Raw genomic sequence first — 19,563 nt, 5'->3', positions numbered from 1 at the left:
CTTATAGTAAAATATATATATATTTTTTTTTACAAATGTGTTTTGTATTCATCACTGTTCTGGGTAACTCACTCCAATAGTGTCTTATCATGTGAAGTCTGCATTTTTACAAATGCTTGCTTTATTTTGATGAATGGGTATATGTTTTGACCGAAGTGTGTCATTTTGCAGATAATGTAGGAATTATTTAAATATTTGTTCATAATAAATTGAAATGTATTATGTTTGCAGATTATACAAATGTATATTGTTCTGGAGAAGACTTGAAGTGTTGAGGATAATAGAGATTGAGTTGATTCAGCTAAAAAAATGGTTTGATATTAATAAGTTATCATCAAATGATAAGAAAACTAAATACATGGTGTTTAGTGGTGCAAGGACAAATTGTGAAGCAAAACTTCAATTAAATCAAGTGGAAATTGATAGAGTATATGAAACTAAATTCTTGGGAAAAATAGTTGGTCATAAATCATGTTGGAAACCGCATATTGAATATATAAAGGGAAAAATATCCAAATCCATTGCTATTCTTTATAGAGTAAGACACATGCTGAATAAGAAATGTCTGCATATGTTATATTATTCTTTTATTTTTCCATATTTAACATATTGTGTTGAAGTTTGGGGAAATGTTTATAGAACAAACATAGACCCAATAATTAAACTTCAAAAAAGGGTAATTAGAACAACACACAAAGCGTGCTATCAACATACCAATCCATTATTCATAAGTTCTAATGTGTTAAATGTTCAGATATTGTCTTTTTAAAATCAATGGAAATTATGTTTGGAGTAAAGAACAACAGCCTTCCAGCTTGTATTCTTAGGTTATTTAAATTAAGAGGAGAAAACTATAATTTACGGGGGATATTGATTTTTGAAATAGGTAAAGTAAGAATGCATATAAAATACAAATATTTTTCAGTTTTAGGAGTTAAATAGTGGAACAAGCTTAGTGATGAGTAGAAGACATGTAGTTCTTGTCACGATCGGGTATGCAGCTTGCTGCGCGGTTGTTCTTCCAAGATGCAACACGGACACTCCGGACAACAGCGTGAGGTAGGAGATGATTTATTTAACATAAATCATAGCCAAACAGAACCGTTGCATAGAGCAAACAAGGAAGCCAGACCGAGTGTGGCGAGTAACGTGAATAAATAGCTCTCTGATTAGTGCTCAACAGCAGGTGAATGTGCCGAACACTAATCAGAGGCAGGTGAAACCAATTCGTACCCATGGTAACCAAAACAAACTCCTGAAGTGCACAAAACAACTAAGGAAGTCTAAAACTAACAGAACATAACTAAACAAAACATGATCCGACCACGGATCATGACAGTTCTTTGTTAAGGTTTAAGAAAGCCTTGAAAGGTGAAATAATTGAAAATTATAAAATATAGTAACAATTACTTTCATCCCATTGATTTTTTGAACGTTGATGTTCCAGGTAATCTAATTTTCAGTGAAGGTATAGGATAGGCAAATGTAAGCTTTGGCTTCAGCCTATTCCTTTTTCGGTCATTCTTTTTCTTTTCTTTTGTGTGTAAACGTGTATTCATGTTAAATATGTTTAATCTGTACTGTTAAACTGGTCACACAAAATGGTTGATGGTTGATTATATGACCGAAATAAACCTATTTCATTTCATTTCATCTCGGAATTAGGAACATTTAATGTGGTGTTTGGAAAAGTGTGTAAATCCTTTTGAAAAAAGACACACAGTTAGTAAAATTGTGTGTAAGCAAATGGAAAAAAACTGTAATATGAGTTCATGTTGGTTGGTTGAGCAACAGTTATGTGTGACCAGCAGGTGTCAGTGTTGAACTAAAAAAAGCCAGTACAGGCAAGACAGTATGTCTTTCTCTGTGGTGGGCATGATCACCTGCAAAGATGGAAGAGGATTAAAAACATCTGTCTCCAGTAGAACCAACCGTACTAGTACGTTGCTGCTCTCTGACCTCCCTGCCTTTTTTTTGTCTTTTCTCTCAGTGGTGCATTTTTTTGTACCTGGCCACCAGGAAGAGGACACAGCTAACAGCCAGGTAGGCCAGCAGCATGAAGAGCCACACACCCGGGGAGAAGGGGTCCAGGAAGGAGAAGTAACCTGGTCGACGACCCTGAAAAACACACACGAGACAGAGTTGACTCCTGTGGCTTAAGTAACTATCCGATGCATCGGGGGCCAAAAGAGCGTGGCAGTAAACAGTGGTCGTTGGATGCGATAAGCTGATACAATTATAGAGCCTCTTGTTTGCACACAGTGTACACATTCACACCAGCAGTCATAAACACAGGGTCTCACATGGATTGTAAACAGTGAAGTGGTGCTGAATGTAGATATATGATCGTTTATTCCCAGGACACAGGCAGTAAAAACTGAAATTAATGCAATTAGTGACAAGTACTAAACACTACACTACAACAACTCAAATCCACTGCATTTATTATCATTGTATTACATATTGATTTAGATTAAACTCTTATGTTGGAAACATTGTTTTTCTGAGTCATACTGGCATAATTGCGATGATCCGTTGCCCGAATCATGTTTTGTTTTAGTTTAAAACTCTCTTATTTCTAATTCAGCACCCCTGGGATTGTGTTTCTTGGTTGCCATGGGTGCTAAATATTTTCACCTGCCTCTGATCGGGACGCTTCACTGTTCCCGGGCACTAATCAGAGAGCTATTTATTCCTGCCTTTCGCCACACACGATCTGGCTGTTTTGTTTGCTTCATGCAACATCCATCCATCCATTTTCTTCCGCTGATCCGAGATCGGGTCGCGGGGGCAGCAGCCTAAGCAGAGAAGCCCAGACTTCCCTCTTCCCAGCCACTTTGTCCAGCTCCTTCCGGGGGATCCCGAGGCGTTCCCAGGCCAGACGGGAGACATAGTCTTCCCAACGTGTCCTGGGTCTTCCCCTTGGCCTCCTGCCGGTCGGACGTGCTCCAAACACCTCCCTAGGCAGGCGTTCTGGTGGCATACTGAGCAGATGCCCGAAACCACCTCATCTGGCTCCTCTCCATGTGGAGGAGCAGCGACTTTACTTTGAGCTCCTCCCGGATGACAGAGTTTCTCACCCTATCTCTAAGGGAGAGACCCACCACCCGGCGGACGAAACTCATTTCGGCCGCTTGTGCCCGTGATCTTGTCCTTTCGGTCATAACCCTAAGCTCATGACCATAGGTGAGGATGGGAACGAAGATCGACCAGTAAATTGAGAGCTTTGCCTTCCGGCTCAGCTCCTTCTTCACCACAACGGATCAATCTCAACATCCACTCTTCCCCCACTTGTGAGCAAGACTCCTAGGTACTTGAACTCCTCCACTTGGGGCAAGTTCTCCTCCCCAACTTGGAGATGGCACTCCACCCTTTTCTTGTAAAAAGAGCTCAGCAGCACATGCACTTTTTGCGTTGGATGAAAAGAGCACAGCTCCCTCCCCCCATTCTCAGCACATTCTACAGAGGTACTATAGAGAGCTTACTGACCAACATCATCTCTGTCTGGACTGGAGCCTGCAGTGCCTCAGACTGGAAGTCTCTCCAGAGTGGTGAGGACGGCGGAAAAAATCATCAGGACTCCTCTTCCTTCTATCCAGGAAATCGCAAAAAGCCGCTGCCTGACCAGGGCTCAGAAAATCTGTGGAGACTCCTCCCATCCCCACTAAAGATTGTTTTCACCGCTGGACTCTAGAAAGAGGTTCCGCAGCAGAACCTCCGGGTTCTGTAACAGCTTCTTCCCTCAGGGAACACATCAAAATAATCCCCTCAATTCCCCCCCAAAACGGATTAAGTCGTTGGAATATAAAGACAATTTAACATACATTCATAAACGTGGATGCATATGCAAAGTGCAATATATTTATCTGTACAGTAATCTATTTATCTATATTTGCACCTTATTGCTCTTTTATCCTGCACTACAACCAGCTAATGCAACAACATTTCATTCTATCTGTACTGTAAAGTTCAAATTTGAATGACAATAAAAGTAAGTCTTTACAGTGGTCCAAGTTCCTCTATACAACAGGAGCACTTTAGTGTTTTTAAGAATTTGCTGCAAAAATGTTTGTCTCAAAAGTTTTGAACTGATTTCAGGGGCTGGTATGGTGTCATTCTCGGGGCGGATTTGGCCTGCTCTATCGACTGTTATGTACTGTATAATCAAAGCAGCTGGAATAAGGTTCGTAAATGCTGTAGCAGACCAAAGGGACTATATGGGTTCATTCCTAGTATCTTATATCCATAACCAGCAGCCGTTGTTGTCTAAATGGAACCAAATACTAGCAAATCACGTATTGACGTCTGTGTGTTGTATTGGACAGCTGACCAAACATTGTCGGAGGAATATGAGGCAGCTCGCAAAGCGATGCACCATCTGTTTGCTGATCATTAAAGAGGGTCAGTGGGACAGTTTAGGCCAACACAGGGGGCAACTGTTGTGTTTATGAGGACGCAATTGTGTCGAATCATGGCATCGCTCTTCTGTTTGTGAGTCACCGGGCAGAAAAATCACTTATACTGCAGAAGTTGAGGGGGATGTCAGGCAGGCAAAAACGCTGCGCCAATACGTTGCCGGGACCCTGGTGAAATTAAATGTGCACCAAGAGGGTGAAATTATTTGTTCCAGAATTTGTTATGACCAGTTCAGTGATGCTGAGCCAGTAATCGCTAACATTTAAGCCCGGCACTGCAAAAGAAGACAAGGAAAGGAATTCATTTTTACATTTTTTAAGGGCTGGCTGCAAAAAATACTTTATGTGACAGGGCGTGGTGGACTGACAGTGATAAACTAATTTGATTATAATTTGAACATATATTTACAGTGTTAAATAATGTAGTATGCCAACAATTACTACAATACTATCACATGTAAAATCACAATATTGCAGAATATCTGCTATGTTATCGTAACGTAAAGATGGAGGAAGCTCACTCAAGTGTGACAAATGGGCGGAAGTGGGAATTCTTTCAAAATAAGATACAAAGAAGAAAAAGAAAATGGCTTTGATTTTAAACTAATCTGTTACGGCTCAAGCTCCTGCCGCCACACATACCTCTGTGCGCTCCTCTGAGCACGCCCACAGGCGTTTCCCTCCTGCCGAAATCCGAAATCAACACACCTGACGCTGATGAGGACTCCACTCCCTTCTTAATCCAGCACGTCCTGCGTTCCAGTGCCAGAACGTAGCTACGTGTTCCTGTACAGTAAGCCTACACGTTTCTAGCTCCTTTTCCATGTGCATTCAATCTCTCTGTGTTTTCCCTCCGCTGTGCTTATCGTGTCGTGTTCTGTGTCGTCATCCCGCAGCTTCCCTCTGTTTTCTGGCTTCGAGCTGTGTGTCTCGTCTCCCCGGATTTCCCCTGGACTTCTTGCTGCCTTCCTGGATCTCGACCTCCCGCCTGTCCGCAGACCCTGACGCCTTGCTCCTGCCCACGGAACTCCGAGCCTGTCTTTCCTTCTCTGGACTTCCGCATCTCTCACAACACGCACCTTCAACACTTCCTGTTAACACTCACCAGTTAATCGCATCACATAGTTTCACACCACATATTTGGATTAGATACACACGCTTCCACATATCGACACCCCTGCCTCAGTGCAGTCTCCTTCCTCACTGTACTGCAACATAATCCACAGAACAGGGGCTGAGGACCACTACTCTAAATGACACGATCTCTGATACTTTTTTAAATTTTTTTTACCTATCATCTACAATCCCAATGTAAGACAAGAAAGCGCATCTTTACCTTTGTTGTGCGTTCTAAATAGTGAAAAACTGCTTGTAAGAGGCAGATAGTAATGCAGGTGTCATTATTGCCTATTCTGCCTAGAAAACCCTCTAGAAAATGCTCCAACAATGTTTAATGTACATTTAGTGACAGAGCTACAACCATATTGTAACAGGGACATTCATGATATTGTGTAATATTTACAGTATTTTGGTAATTTTATGCATTACCGCAACATCTTTCCTGGGCACATTGATTTAACAGAAAACCTAGCTACTTTCGTCAACAACAACGACGACAGCGCATTATGTGTTCGCTACCACTAATCATGGCAGACTCAGTGATGCAGAGTCAGTAATTACCAGCCTATTAGCTTGGCACTACAAACCCATCCATCCATCCATCCATTAATAGCTTGGCACTACAAAACCATGATGAGAAAAGGAATGAGTTTTAAAAAATTTTAAGGGCCGGCTGCAAAACTTTTGTCAACAATCCTTTATATGACTTCTGCTTCATGCTCAGAGGGAACACACAAAAGGTACAACAATGTATTATTTTCATCTAATCGTGGCATGCGCATGATAACACCAACATGCGATATTGATCAGAGTGTGCAGGTAAACCTAATATTGTGACCGGGTGAATTTTTGTAATGTTTATTACGTTTATTTTCGACTGTCTGCAAAAATAAAATAAAAAATAGCGGTGATGTATTCAAGATATAAATTTAAACAGTGTACATTTTCAAAGATAAATGGTTATTTTGGAGAGGGTGCAGCGTGGTTTCATTGGCAATCTGGGAGCGCCTCCACAAACAAACATCTTGCAGACAGATGAAAAAATGGGTTATAAAAGGACTGTGGAGCAAAATTCATACAGGAAGATATCTATTACATATTATCTACACAAGGGTTCTTAACCTTTTTGACTTAGAGGTCCATCTTTTTTACCACACAAACATTAACACTGAATTAGTAATCTTACTCCTGATTTTAATCATATTTGATAACTACACTATATTGCCAAAAGTATTTGGCCACCTGCCTTTACTCACATATGAACTTGAAGTGCCATCCCATGGAATTGTCCAAAATGTTTTGGTATCCTGGAGCATTCAAACTAAGGGGCCGAGCCCAACTCCTGAAAAACAACCCCACACCATAATTCCTCCTCCACCAAATTTCAGACACGGCACAATGCAGTCCGAAATGTAGCGTTCTCCTGGCAACCTCCAAACCCAGACTGGTCCATCAGATTGCCAGATGGAAAAGCGTGATTCATCAGTCCAGAGAAGGCGTCTCCACTGCTCTAGAGTCCAGTGGCGACGTGCTTTACACCACTGCATCCCACGCTTTGCATTGGACTTGGTGTATGGCGTAGATGCAGCTGCTCGGCCATGGAAACCCATTCCATGAAGCTCTCTGCGTGCTGTTTGTGGGCTAATTGGAAGGTCACATGAAGTTTGGAGCTCTGTAGCAACTGACTGTGCAGAAAGTCTTTGCCTTATGTGGTTCAGCATCCGCTGACTCCTTTCTGTCAGTTTACGTGGGCTACCACTTGGTGGCTGAGTTGCTGTTGTTCCCAAACTCTTCACTTTTCCTATAATAAAGTTGACTTTGGAATATTTAAGAGCGATGAAATTTCACGACTGGATTTGTTGCACAGGTGGCATCCTATGACAGTTCCACGCTGGTGATCACTGAGAGCGGACCATTCTTTCACACATGTTTGTAGAAACAGTCTCCATGCCTAAGTGCTTCATTTTATACATCGGACCAAGTGATTAAGGCACCTGGTTCTCATCATTTGGATGGGTGGCCAAATACTTTTGGCTATATAGTGTATATCCAACCTACCAACAGTTTACACCCTTTAAATGAAATTAAATCATGCTTAGATCTGGCTGATGCGACATACCACATTTCCCAAGTAGCTTGTCCATCACTGCAACTGAGTAGCGCTGCGGACCATATCTGAGAAACAGATATTTTTTTTGCGGCCCTCTAGGGTGCGCTCACAGCCCAAAAATGGGCCCTGTAGTTAAGAAACACTGATCTACTTTAGACCTACAAGGAAGTATTTTGAATGTACATTAAAATAATCATAGGTCCCCTTTAAGCACCAGTCAACAATTCTCTACCTGCCAGGAGTGCAGTGTAATTACTAGCATATTAGCTTGGCACTTTAAGAGAAGAAGAGGATGGTGATGATGAAAACTCGTTGCTGCTAATGGCCGTATGTTCTGACACGCCTCCTCTTTCCTGGTCAAGACGACCGCATGCTGAAGTGGCGTTCTATTTTCACGGCGAGTTCCTCTTTGCCGCAATTTTTACGTCCCACCGAGGTGCCATTACAAAGATGAAGAGGAGCAGTAGAGATGCCGACAGATGGTGGAGAAAAGAGCCAAAATTGAGACAAAAGGGGAGAGCAAAAAAAATAAAAAAGTTTCAGCAACGCAACGCTGCAGATCTCCTCTCACTGTGATGTAATATGTTTGGGTTATGTTATGCTTTCAAGAGCTGCAGGGTAAAATGATCTGTGCAAAATATTATTTAATTTTATCTCCTTTTTCAATTTCACTAATACCTCCTTTTATCATCCAAATATTTAAAAAAAAATCACTTAAGCTTCTTCTGTATCTTTAAAGTTTTTGTGTAGTTTCCTGTAACGACGGGGTTGCATGGTGATGCGGATGTTGTTCTCCCAGGGATGCAGGCGGCTTCGGACACAGCTTGCAGGTAGGAAAATGATTTATTTAAGATATAAATCATACGGGGAACAAACAAAAACGTGCTCATAGCACGGAAAGCGAAAACCAAAAGAACTAGCGTGGGAGCTAGCAAGCAAAAATAGCATAGCGTGAAAACTAGCAGGAAACAAAATAGTCGTCAACTGTTGCATTCAGCAAATTAGGAAGCCAGATCGAGTGAGGCCAGGGCAAAGACTAAAAAGCCCTCTGATTAGTGCCCGGACAACAAGTGAGCGTCTCGAACACTAACCAGAGGCAGCTGAGCACAATCTGCAGTCATGGCAACAGAAACAAACAAAAACAAGGTGCTGAAAACACACGTGACGGAAAACGTAAACAAACTATGATCCGGGCAGCGAATTATAACAGTTTCCAGCTGAGGCATGTCAACGTGCCTTAATGAACAGGCTGCATTCATTTGAATTCATTCAAATGTAAACAGCAATATGAGCATCAGCAGAAGGAAAAAGAGCTCCAAAAGTCTGAAATGTAAATTTAATTGGACTGGATTTTTTTTCCCCACCAAAAGTCACACAAAAAAGTAAAAAAAAACAACCAAAATACACCAAAAACTCGAAGGTTAGTCGCAAACTGGCTTAGCAGGGCAGCCCCTGGCTAAATTGGGGTCCCAAGCAGAATAACATTTTGAGGATCCCTCATTGCAAAATGTGCACACTTTTTTATTCATGTGAAACAATTTGTATACTTTTCATAAAACTTGAATTTAATGTACCACAGGTTTTGTATGTAAAACAAATTCAAACAATTACCAATTTGTGGTGTCTCAGAATTGATACCCGCAGTCAACGGTACCAAGTTTTGGTAATTTTTTGTGTGTTTATGTGTTAAATTTTTTTTAATTTGTTTTCATTTTGGTAATAATAAAATTTATATATGTTAAAATGTATCAGTAAGCTAACAATGATAGATGTGCTGTACAGTTCTTATATCTTATCTTACACTTACAGGCTACAATGTGATGCCTAGTCGGGGAGTAGTCAGTAGTTCAGCTCAATCTTGTGTTTTTTACGCCCTAAAAAAGGGTTCAAACTGTAAGTATTGTACTTCTTACACACCAGCTGTTTGACTGAAGCATGCATCTTAGAATTGAATTCAATTCGGAAGTGTCGAACTCGCCATGTAAAATCGCTAATGCCAATCAGTAGCATGTCTATGGCAAATCCAATGTAAAATAGCATCGAGCTAGCACATGTTGAAAAGTGGAGACATACTTTACATTGAAGTGTTTTCTATCAGACATACTTGCTTGTTGGCATGGAAAATTGCAACAATATTTAGAGGCTATCCGACTTAAGGCTGGAATATATTCTCGCGACACCTACTTTGCGTCCCCCGTCTGACGGCGCCTTGTTTGATTGATTGAGTGAAACTTTTATTAATAGGTTGCACAGTACAGTACATATTCCGTACAATTGACCACTAAATGGTAACACCCCAATAAGTTTTTCAACTTGTTTAAGTCGGGGTCCACGTGAATCAATTCATGATTTAAAGTTATTTTGTTAGCTGTTGGCACCAGAATTGTAATTCTCTTCCAAAACACTGGGGGGCAGTGTCTCCAGAAGGAGCAACTACAGCCGTCATTGACTAGATACTGTATTTCCTTCTTGTGAAGCGTGACGAGAGACGACAGCCACACCGTTGACATCTTTGTCTGCACTGGAGCTAAACATTCAAAAACATCGGCTTACTTTTATTGGACGTTTTACTTATTACCAGAGGAAAATACCTTCGTGGAGATGAAATGTGCAACTTTTGAAAAGGTAGTGACAGAGGACACTATTATTATTTGCAAAGCTAGTCGGCCGTTCGGGACTTGGGACAAGAGAGAGCTATCATGTAATTATAAATAAACACAACTGTTAAATATCTTTTGTAAGTCAGAGTTCACATGTATGTAAATATACCGTGCCTGAAAGATTATTGACGGAAAATGAGAAGTCTAGTGTGTTACACAAAAAGTGTGCATGAGAAAGAATATGTGTCGGAATTTAGCCTGTTGTCAGCACAAAATTGGCAATAAAAGTTAAAAAGAGTGTCGTACTTTGTGACTTTTTCCGGACGCAACAACTACACAATAAGCTAAAAAAAGACAGCAATTATTTTTAGAGCGCACCAAGATATTAAGTACACAAAATCAGTTTTCATGCAAATATTTAATCCCTGTTGTTTTATTTTATACAATAAAGTGTGCTGGCCTGTGTTCATTGACCTTCCTTGGCAAAAACTGACTACGTTCTGCATCGTCGGCAATGCGAAGCCAGGATGCACGCATGGTCTGCGGAAGGCTTTGCAGGGGGAGGGGACGCAAGAGTATACACCAGGTTTCAGTCCGCTTGCTTGGAGTGTGCAACCGGATGTGATGTCACACGCAACAGAGCTACTATATTGCCAAAAGTATTTGGCCACCCATCCAAATGATCAGAATCAGGTGTCCTAATCACTTGGCCCGGCCACAAGTGAAAAAATCAAGCTCTTAGGCATGGAGACTGTTTCTACAAACATTTGGGAAAGAATGGGCCGCTCTCAGTGATTTCCAGCGTGGAACTGTCATAGGATGCCACCTGTGCAACAAAGCCTGTCGTGAAATTTCCTCGCTCCTAAATAATCCAAAGTGAACTGTCGGCCTTATTGTAAGAAAATGGAAGCGTTTGGGAATAACAGCAACTCGGCCACCAAGTGGTAGGCCACGTAAACTGACAGAGCGGAGTCAGCGGAGCAAAGAGGTCAGTTGCTTAGAGCTCCAAACTTCATGTGACCTTCCAATTAGCCCACGTACAGTACGCAGAGAGCTTCATGGAATGGGTTTCCATCTGGCAATCTGATGGATGAGTCTAAGTTTGGAGGTTGCCAGGAGAACGCTACATTTCGGACTGCATTGTGAAATTTGGTGGAGGATGAATTATGGTGTGGGGTTGTTTTTCAGGAGTTGGGCTTGGGCACTTAGTTCCAGTGAAAGGAACTTTGAATGCTCCAGGATACCAAAACATTTTGGACAATTCCATGCTCCCAACATTGTGGGAACAGTTTGGAGCGGGCCCCTTCCTCGTCCAACATGACTGCAAGCAAGGTCCATAAAGACATGGATGACACTGTCAGAAAGCGACTTGAAGATGATGTGTAAAACATCATCTATGCAACATATTTTACCAAAGAACCACCATTACATGTTATGTAGACCACAAGAAAATGTTTTCAAATTAGAAAAAAAAAAATATATAACCCCTTTAATGCGCCCTATAATCCGTTGCGCCTTTTGTATGAAAATAGACCTGACTCGACCCGCTCATCGGCAGTGCGCCTTATAATCAGGTGCGCTTAATGGTCTGGAAAATACGGTACTTATATCAAGTCTTGAACAATTTGACCTTTCAGCTTCTGCTCGGACCCCAAGAGGGTAAAGTATAGTTTAAGCATGATTTGATCTGTTGTAAGACACTTTTTAAACATGCATATTCTGCAGGGTCAAACGAGTCCAACTACTTTAATAAACTGCTATGATGACATTAATCTTTCCAACAGTGTAATTGAGGCCTCTGTGTCACTGAAAGGTCAGCATGCTTATTAATAACTTGTAGGCAAACATTGAACGTGCTTCTGAGACGTTCCCAGGTGCTTTGCTTTCCTACTGTTTGTTAGCGCATGTTCGACAGGCTGTCCGTTGTGTTGCCGTGTTTGTGTTTGCGTGTCAAGGCTTCAAAGCGTGTCGGCTGTTTGCGCTGCAACTCAGCGACCATATGTACCTGGGCAGGCTTGGGATGGGGGGAAGGTGGAATTGCAGCGAGGTCCTAGTTGCATGAACACATCATTAAGAGAAAACAGGTGATATTAGAACTGTGTTCCGTAAATGCGGCCAACATTCCAGCCTCTGGCCCCAAGTTTTGTGGTGGAGCTAAAAGAACGCAGCTGGGAGATACAGATCGTTCTCGGACCACTTAAGTAACAAATTGTATGTGCAATTTTCACATCTGAACACTGACTCTTAGGAAAACATCCATATTCAGTTGAAACACTTATTTTATTAACATGGCACATATGAGCTCAGCATTTAGTCCTTTTTTTAATTATTTAATTTATTTTATTATTATTATTTTTTTGTATATATATATATATTTTTTTTTTTTTCCTCCCCCCTCCCTCCCCCATTGTTTACCTGTATCTCACCATTTTTGTAAGGGGCACCGGAAATTGGCAGACCCATCAGCGATCCTGTTCTGTCTCCCTGTAATGTTTGTCTGATCTTGAATGGGTTTGTGCTGAACATTTTGATTTCCCCTCGGGGATTAATAAAGTATTTCTGATTCTGATTCTGATTACAATTCGAAACCAGTGACATGCAGTGAAGTTCGTACCTAGTGAGACTGTCATGATCTGCGTGACGGTTTTTGTGGTTTTCCTGTGTTTATTGTTTTCTTCTTGGCTAATGGCTAATGTTTATAGTGTTTTTTTGTATGACTAGTCCTATTTAAAAGACCTTTAAAAAAAAAAAAAACGCTTGGAAGATGAGGCTAATGGGAGTCATCATTGTAGCCTTCAAAGCCTTCTAAAATAACTTCAAAACCCTCCATTAAGGCCCAAGCTGTTTTTTTAGATGCTTTTTTTTATTTCTCTTTGCTATTTGGGCTTATTGGACCCTAATTGGAATAAAAACTAAGATTCATCTTTTGATATGATGTACTTAATCCATAAGTACACAAATGTGTACTTCATGTTTAGTGACATGCTAATTCTTAGTTTTACACTTTTTTTTTTTACAAATTCCATTGTATGTTATACTCTTCTGACACCACCAGATGGCAGTATAAGTGTCCACATAAGCGGCCATAAGACCCCAATTCAGTAGTGTACACAATTTTGAATATAAGAGCTAAAAGGTGCTGTCCACGCATGTGGTCACTAAGGCCTCTAGATGTTTTAACGTTTTATACACTGTTAGAATAATTATATATAAGTTATCACACAACTCTTATTCTTAAAGGTCGTTACTCTAGTTATCTATTCTGCACTTTTTCTGCTTCGTGCAAGGGCACACAACTTGTTATCTTCCATGGCATGTGGAGGAGTGGCCTTGCCGCAGATGTTTTCTGTCTTTCAGCCTTCTAACAGCCAAGGATGAACCAGCACCTCGACGAAGATAAATCATATCAACAGCAGACAGACAAAGCAGAGACAGGGCACAATCACAAGGCCCCCCAGCACATTCCGTCACGTATTGTGCATACTGGAGCTGCATGCATAATGTGTGACCCCTCCCTTTAGAAGCAGCTTCAGCATGTAACTAGGGAACTCCCAAACTGAATAAACAGAGGAACGCGCGGGTTGTTCCTCAGAGCGTAGGGTGAGACTGTAACTGAGTGTGCAGCTCCATGCGTTTTCCACATGAGCTAATTTGAACTCTCTGCCTGATTCCTTGCTTCTTGTTCTATTTAATAGATAGTTCGGTGCTTAAACCTGACATATACACACTAAAAGTATATATATCAGTGACGTGCAGTCACTAGAGGCAGGTGAGGCGGGGCCTCACCTGTCATCATGAAAAGAAAAAAAATGTAAAAAGAAAAAAAAAAAATTAAATTGTTATATGTATCCAGTGATTATACTATAAAGTTATTTTCCATTTAACTTCACCAGTTTTAGATTATTTTTATTCAAAATCGCTGAATTTTCACATTTGCCGTTCAAATACTGAGAAGAGACGGTGCGGTGAACAGCAGCCAGTTGAGGCACGTCACTCAGTGCCGCAACATGGATTGCGCAATGACTCGGCTAACTGCTGGCCTGCTGTGCAGTGAGACTGTATTGCTATATGAACTATATTATACATTTCCATAGTTTAGTTAGCTGAGGTATATAATGTACAGTGTATTTTGTCAACAACTGTATGTGTGTAAAGTATTTCTTGTGCTGAGCGATCATAAAACGGCTGCAAAAGACGCACTGGCTGAGGCTCCAGTAATCCCGCCTCCTGCACCCCCGCCGTAGAATTGTTATATCAACTAAAGCCCACACTTAAACTTTCCACGTGCAAGATTGAATCTATTTAAAAAAATTATTTCATAAGAAGCCAAAAAGTGCAAAAACAATAATGTTGGTGTTGGAGGAGTTGTGAATGACTGCAGGGACACAACATTAGATACACCTGCAGTCTGCAGGTGTACCTAATTCACAACTCCTCCAACACAAACATTATTGTTTTTGCACTTTTTGGCTTCTTATTAAATAACTTTTGTAACCTATTTTCATGGGCTTTTCTCTTTGTGATGTTAAGTTCCTGTTATGCGCTGTTATACAGTATATGCCTTGAGCTCTTATTTTGAAGGCGCTAAGAGCGGGAGTGATGTCACGTTGCGGAGGTTTTTGAAAGAAGGTAAATAAAGTGGTCCTCGTGTAAACTGGAGCCTCCGTGTTTGTTATTTTGTAGTTTCATACAGTATAGGCGACATTTATAAACCCTCGGTTACACTTTTTTAAATAGATTCAATCTTGCACATGGAAAGTTTAAGTGAGGGCTTTAGTTGCGGCACATGGACTTAATTTCTAAGTAAAGGTAAGACCATAATAACGTTTTATTTTTTTTATTTTTTGTGTGCTACAGTTTGTATGTGTAAAGTTAAAGTTAAGTTAAAGTACCAATGATTGTCACACACACACTAAGTGTAATGAAATGTGTCCTCTGCATTTGACCCATCCCCTTGATCACCCCCTGGGAGGTGAGGGGAGCAGTGGGCAGCAGCGGCACCACGCCTGGGAATAATTTTTGGTGATTTAACCCCCAATTCCAACCCTTGATGCTGAGTGCCAAGCAGGGAAGAATGCTGGTATGAGCTTTTAAACATAACCCGTTAACTGCTGTCAATCAAATGGTGAATAAGATACTCTTTAGGGTTCATATGTTTGTAAATCTGACTGTGATGAAGTCAGTGCCTCAACAGCCATGAACCTCACCGCACGTCACTGATTATATATATATATATATATATATATATATATATATATATATATATATATATATATACATATATATATATACATATATATATATAATGTAGTAACAGACACGTTCATAACAATATGTACAATATTTACCGTATTTTGGTCATTTTACACATTGTCGGAACTCATTTCCTCAACACATTTATTTCCGTTTCCATAGCAACGTATTTCTGACTTCCGGCAAAAAACATGAGTTTTTAAAAATCATGGCAGACTTGGTAACAGACAACGGAGACGACTATTTTTGGACAAACGAGAATTCACAACCTTCTCTTTTTGAAGCTGAATATACGGAGGATTAACTACTGCTTGTAGAAGCGAGCCCAGAGAGGGTCGCTCTTGTGAAACGTTGGAGCAGACGGATGCCGAGAGAGTGAGGTCGTTGTGACTTTGACGTTGTAAATGTGGAGCTTGGAGCCAAGCTACGCCGAGAGAAATGGATTGCTTACCCAAAATCAACTGGAAACGTCCTCGGCCAGCTGGACCAAATGAACAGTAGATCACTATAATATTAGTCATGATACATGCGTATTAATACCACTACAGTACATATGCTGTTGAGCTAGCTGTGTACAAACAAAACATGAAATGTGGGCTAATACTTTGCAGATACTGTAATATGATTGTTCATGTTTTTCAGTCAGCCCCCTGCGACACAGAGAGGGACAAGAGGTAGAACACGGATGGATGGACCTCTCCACGATCCAACATGTTGGCGCTGTGCGCAAATGTTTAAAGGTGAGCTTTAACCACGTCATGATGTCTCTTTTGAGTGAAGTTTTCAAAGCCAGGGGGAACAAACCATTTTCTATTTTTTTTTGGAAGTAGACTTTAGACATTTTTAATTAGATTCAAGCACCCTAATTATTGAACTTTAACGGGTATATTAAATTCATATTAACATTTATGCCATCCTTTTTAACATAATTTAGATATCAGAAAAAAACCGTTGACTCTTTATAAACTTTCCTGTGCTTGGAGGCACCGGTACAGCATCCCCCCCACCCCCACACTTCGATGCCGCTGGCTGCAGTGCTAAGATCACAGTCACATTTTCAAAAGTAACAACATGCCAGGGAAGCCTATTTTTGCATCGACTAAATCAGTGTTTTTCAACCACTGTGCCGCGGCACACTAGTGTGCCGTGAAATACAGTCTGGTGTACCGTGGGAGATTATGTAATTTTGCCTAATTGGGTTAAAAATATTTTAGTAATTATAATCCGTAAATAATGTGCCGTTGTTGTGTGGACACTTTCCTTCTTTGTGGGGACATTGTTGATTGTCACGTCATGTACTTTGTGGACGCCGTCTGCTCCGCACGCTGTAAGTCTATGCTGTCGTCCAGCATTCTGTTTTTGTTTACTTTGCAGCCAGTTCAGTTTTGGCTTCGTTTTGCATAGCCATACCTAGCTCTAGATAGTCTGTACTGTCTAGAGCTCGGCTGAGTAAACGTGTAATACTCTTCCATATCAGTAGGTGGCAGCAGGTAGCTAATTTCTTTGTAGATGTCGGGAACACGTCGTGTCAAGATCACAATATGAAGACGACAGCGGGAGGCAGCGTGCGGGTAAAAAGGTGTCTTATGCTTAAACCAAAAATAAACAAAAGGCGAGTGCCTCTAAGAAAAGGCATTGAAGCTTAGGCATGGCTATGCAAAACGAAGCCAAAACTGAAATGGCTGCAAAGTAAACAAAAAACAGAATACTGAACGACAGCAAAGACTTAGAGCGTGCGGAGCAGACGGCGTCCACAAAGTTCATCCGAACATGACATGACAATCAACAATGTCCCCACGAAGAAGGAAAGCGTACACACAACTTAAATAGACTTGATTGTGAAAACAAAGCAGGTGTGGAGAATAGCGCTTAAAGGAAGACATGAAACAGCAGTGCAAAAGCTGAAATCTAAGTAAGATTAAATATCTCTAAGAAGGGTGATATTTGCTTATTTTCTGTCTGATAAGATAATTCTTATCACTAAGCAGATTTTATGTTAGAGTGTTTTACTTGTTTTAAGGGTTTTGGTCCGAAACGATCTCAGTAAGATATTACAGTTTGTTGCTGAGACTTTATGACCTATATTGTGTAAAACATGCTTGAAACTAGAATAACAACTGTTGCAAAGCTGTGTCATCAACACTCACGAGTATAAAACTACTTTTTTAAAGTAATAATTTCTTACTTCAAGCATGAAAAAAAATCATGATGCCGAGCGCATCTCATTATGTCAAGATAATGGCACTAGCATTTACTTAATTTAAGAATATTTGTCTCTTTTTTCTCTACCAAGAAAAGTGCACTTGTTATTAGTGAGAATATACTTATTTTAAGGTATTTTTGGGTTCATTGAGGTTAGCTAATTTGACTTGTTTCGGAAAGTGTTGACCAGCCGAATTTTCTTGTTCTATTGGCAGATAATTGTGCTTAGTTCAAATAAAATACCCCTAATTTTTTTTTTTTCTTCTTGTTTTTGAACACTGACTTTTTGCAGTGTTCTACAAGAAAATACCAACAAAACAGGAAAAAACACCAAAATAGGAGCGCAAGGCAAGGGACTAAAACACTACACACAGGAAAACAGCAAAACACTCAAAATAAGTCACATCGTGATGTGACAGGTGGTGACAGTACACCTACTTTGCGACAAGAGCTATAGTGATGCATGCTTGGTTATGCTTTAAATTCATATCCAACAATTGCGAGAACAACTTTTTACTTTCAATATCGGCTACTGAGTTTAGTTTTTTAATGATTTCTGCTGGTGGTGTGCCTCAGGATTTTTTCAATGAAAAAAATGTGCCTTGGCTCAAAAAAAGGTTGAAAAACACTGAACTAAATGATCACGCTCACAGCTGCCACATCTGCACACTGCAAAAAGTCAGTGTTCAAAAACAAGAAAAAAAAATACAAAATTGAGGGGTATTTTATTTGAACTACCGTATTTTCCGCACCATAAGGCACCCTGGGTTAAAAGCCGCGCCTTCAATGAACGGCATATTTCAAAACTTTGTCCACCTATAAGCCGCCCGGTGTTGTAAGCCGCATCTAACTGCGCTAAAGGAATGTAAAAAAAACAGTCAGATAGGTCAGTCAAACTTTAATAATATATTAAAAACCAGCGTTCTAACAACTCTGTTCACTCCCAAAATGTACGCAAATGTGCAATCACAAACATACGTATATCAACATGGACAGAGCTGCGTGAAAAAAGCCACCCGGCCTCTTCGCGTAAACTTAAACTTACCTTAACCACTCGCTCATCTTTTCTTCATCCATCCCTTCGAGTTAGCTTTTATGATGACGCCGGCTGGAAAGGTCTCTTTTGGCAAGGTCTTCCTTTTGAATATCACCATGGGTGGAAGTTTCTGGCCATTAGCATGGCAAGCTAGAACCACAGTGAAGGATGACTTCTCATTCCCTGTGGTGCGAATATTCACCGTACGTGCTCCCGTTGTATCCACAGTGCGGTTCACAGGAATATCAGTTGCTGTGAAATAGTAATCCGTGTGCGGATGGAGAGATTGCGTCTTTTCATGAACCGGATCCCTGACGCTTAGTAGGAGCCATTTTGTGGTCTTTACAGATGTTAACACACAAAGGAAATGAAACGTACGATATATCCGCGCGCTTTTTCTTCTTCTACGCGGGCGGGTGGTTGCTTACAGTAGAAGAAGCGCTTCCTGTTCTATGGGGGCGGGTGCTTACCTTGGCGGTTGCTTGCGTAGAAGAAGAAGCGCTTCCTGTTCTACCGGGAAAAAAGATGGCGGCTGTTTACCGAAGTTGCGAGATCGAAACTTTATGAAAATGAATCTTAATATTTATCCATATATAAAGCGCACCGGGTTAAAAGCCGCACTGTCAGCTTTTGAGTAAATTTGTGGTTTTTAGGTGCGGCTAATAGTGCGGAAAATACGGTAAGCAAAATTATCTGCCAATAGAACAAGAAAATTCGGCCTGTCAAGACTTTCCAAAACAAGTAAAATTAGCTAACCTCAATGAACCCCAAAATACCTTAAAATAAGTATATTCTCACTAAAAACAAGTGCACTTTTTTTGGTAGGAA

At 40.6% G+C, this 19,563-nt stretch overlaps 1 protein-coding gene across 5 annotated transcripts in view; it reads right to left on the bottom strand.

Annotated features, from left to right (window-relative positions):
- The window catches only part of grik4 (glutamate receptor, ionotropic, kainate 4), a 1,016,493-nt gene that overhangs the window by 41,813 nt on the left and 955,117 nt on the right, over window positions 1-19,563 (bottom strand). For all 5 annotated transcript variants that reach the window (XM_061973003.2, XM_061973004.2, XM_061973005.1 and 2 more), the window contains one exon: window positions 2,009-2,118. In XM_061973003.2, the coding sequence (XP_061828987.1) occupies window positions 2,009-2,118 (110 nt within the window). The remainder of the gene's footprint in view (window positions 1-2,008; window positions 2,119-19,563) is intronic.

The sequence above is a fragment of the Nerophis lumbriciformis genome, linkage group LG17 (assembly GCF_033978685.3).
Source record: "Nerophis lumbriciformis linkage group LG17, RoL_Nlum_v2.1, whole genome shotgun sequence".
NCBI lineage: Eukaryota > Metazoa > Chordata > Actinopteri > Syngnathiformes > Syngnathidae > Nerophis > Nerophis lumbriciformis.
This window is presented reverse-complemented; position numbering and strand designations above follow the sequence as displayed.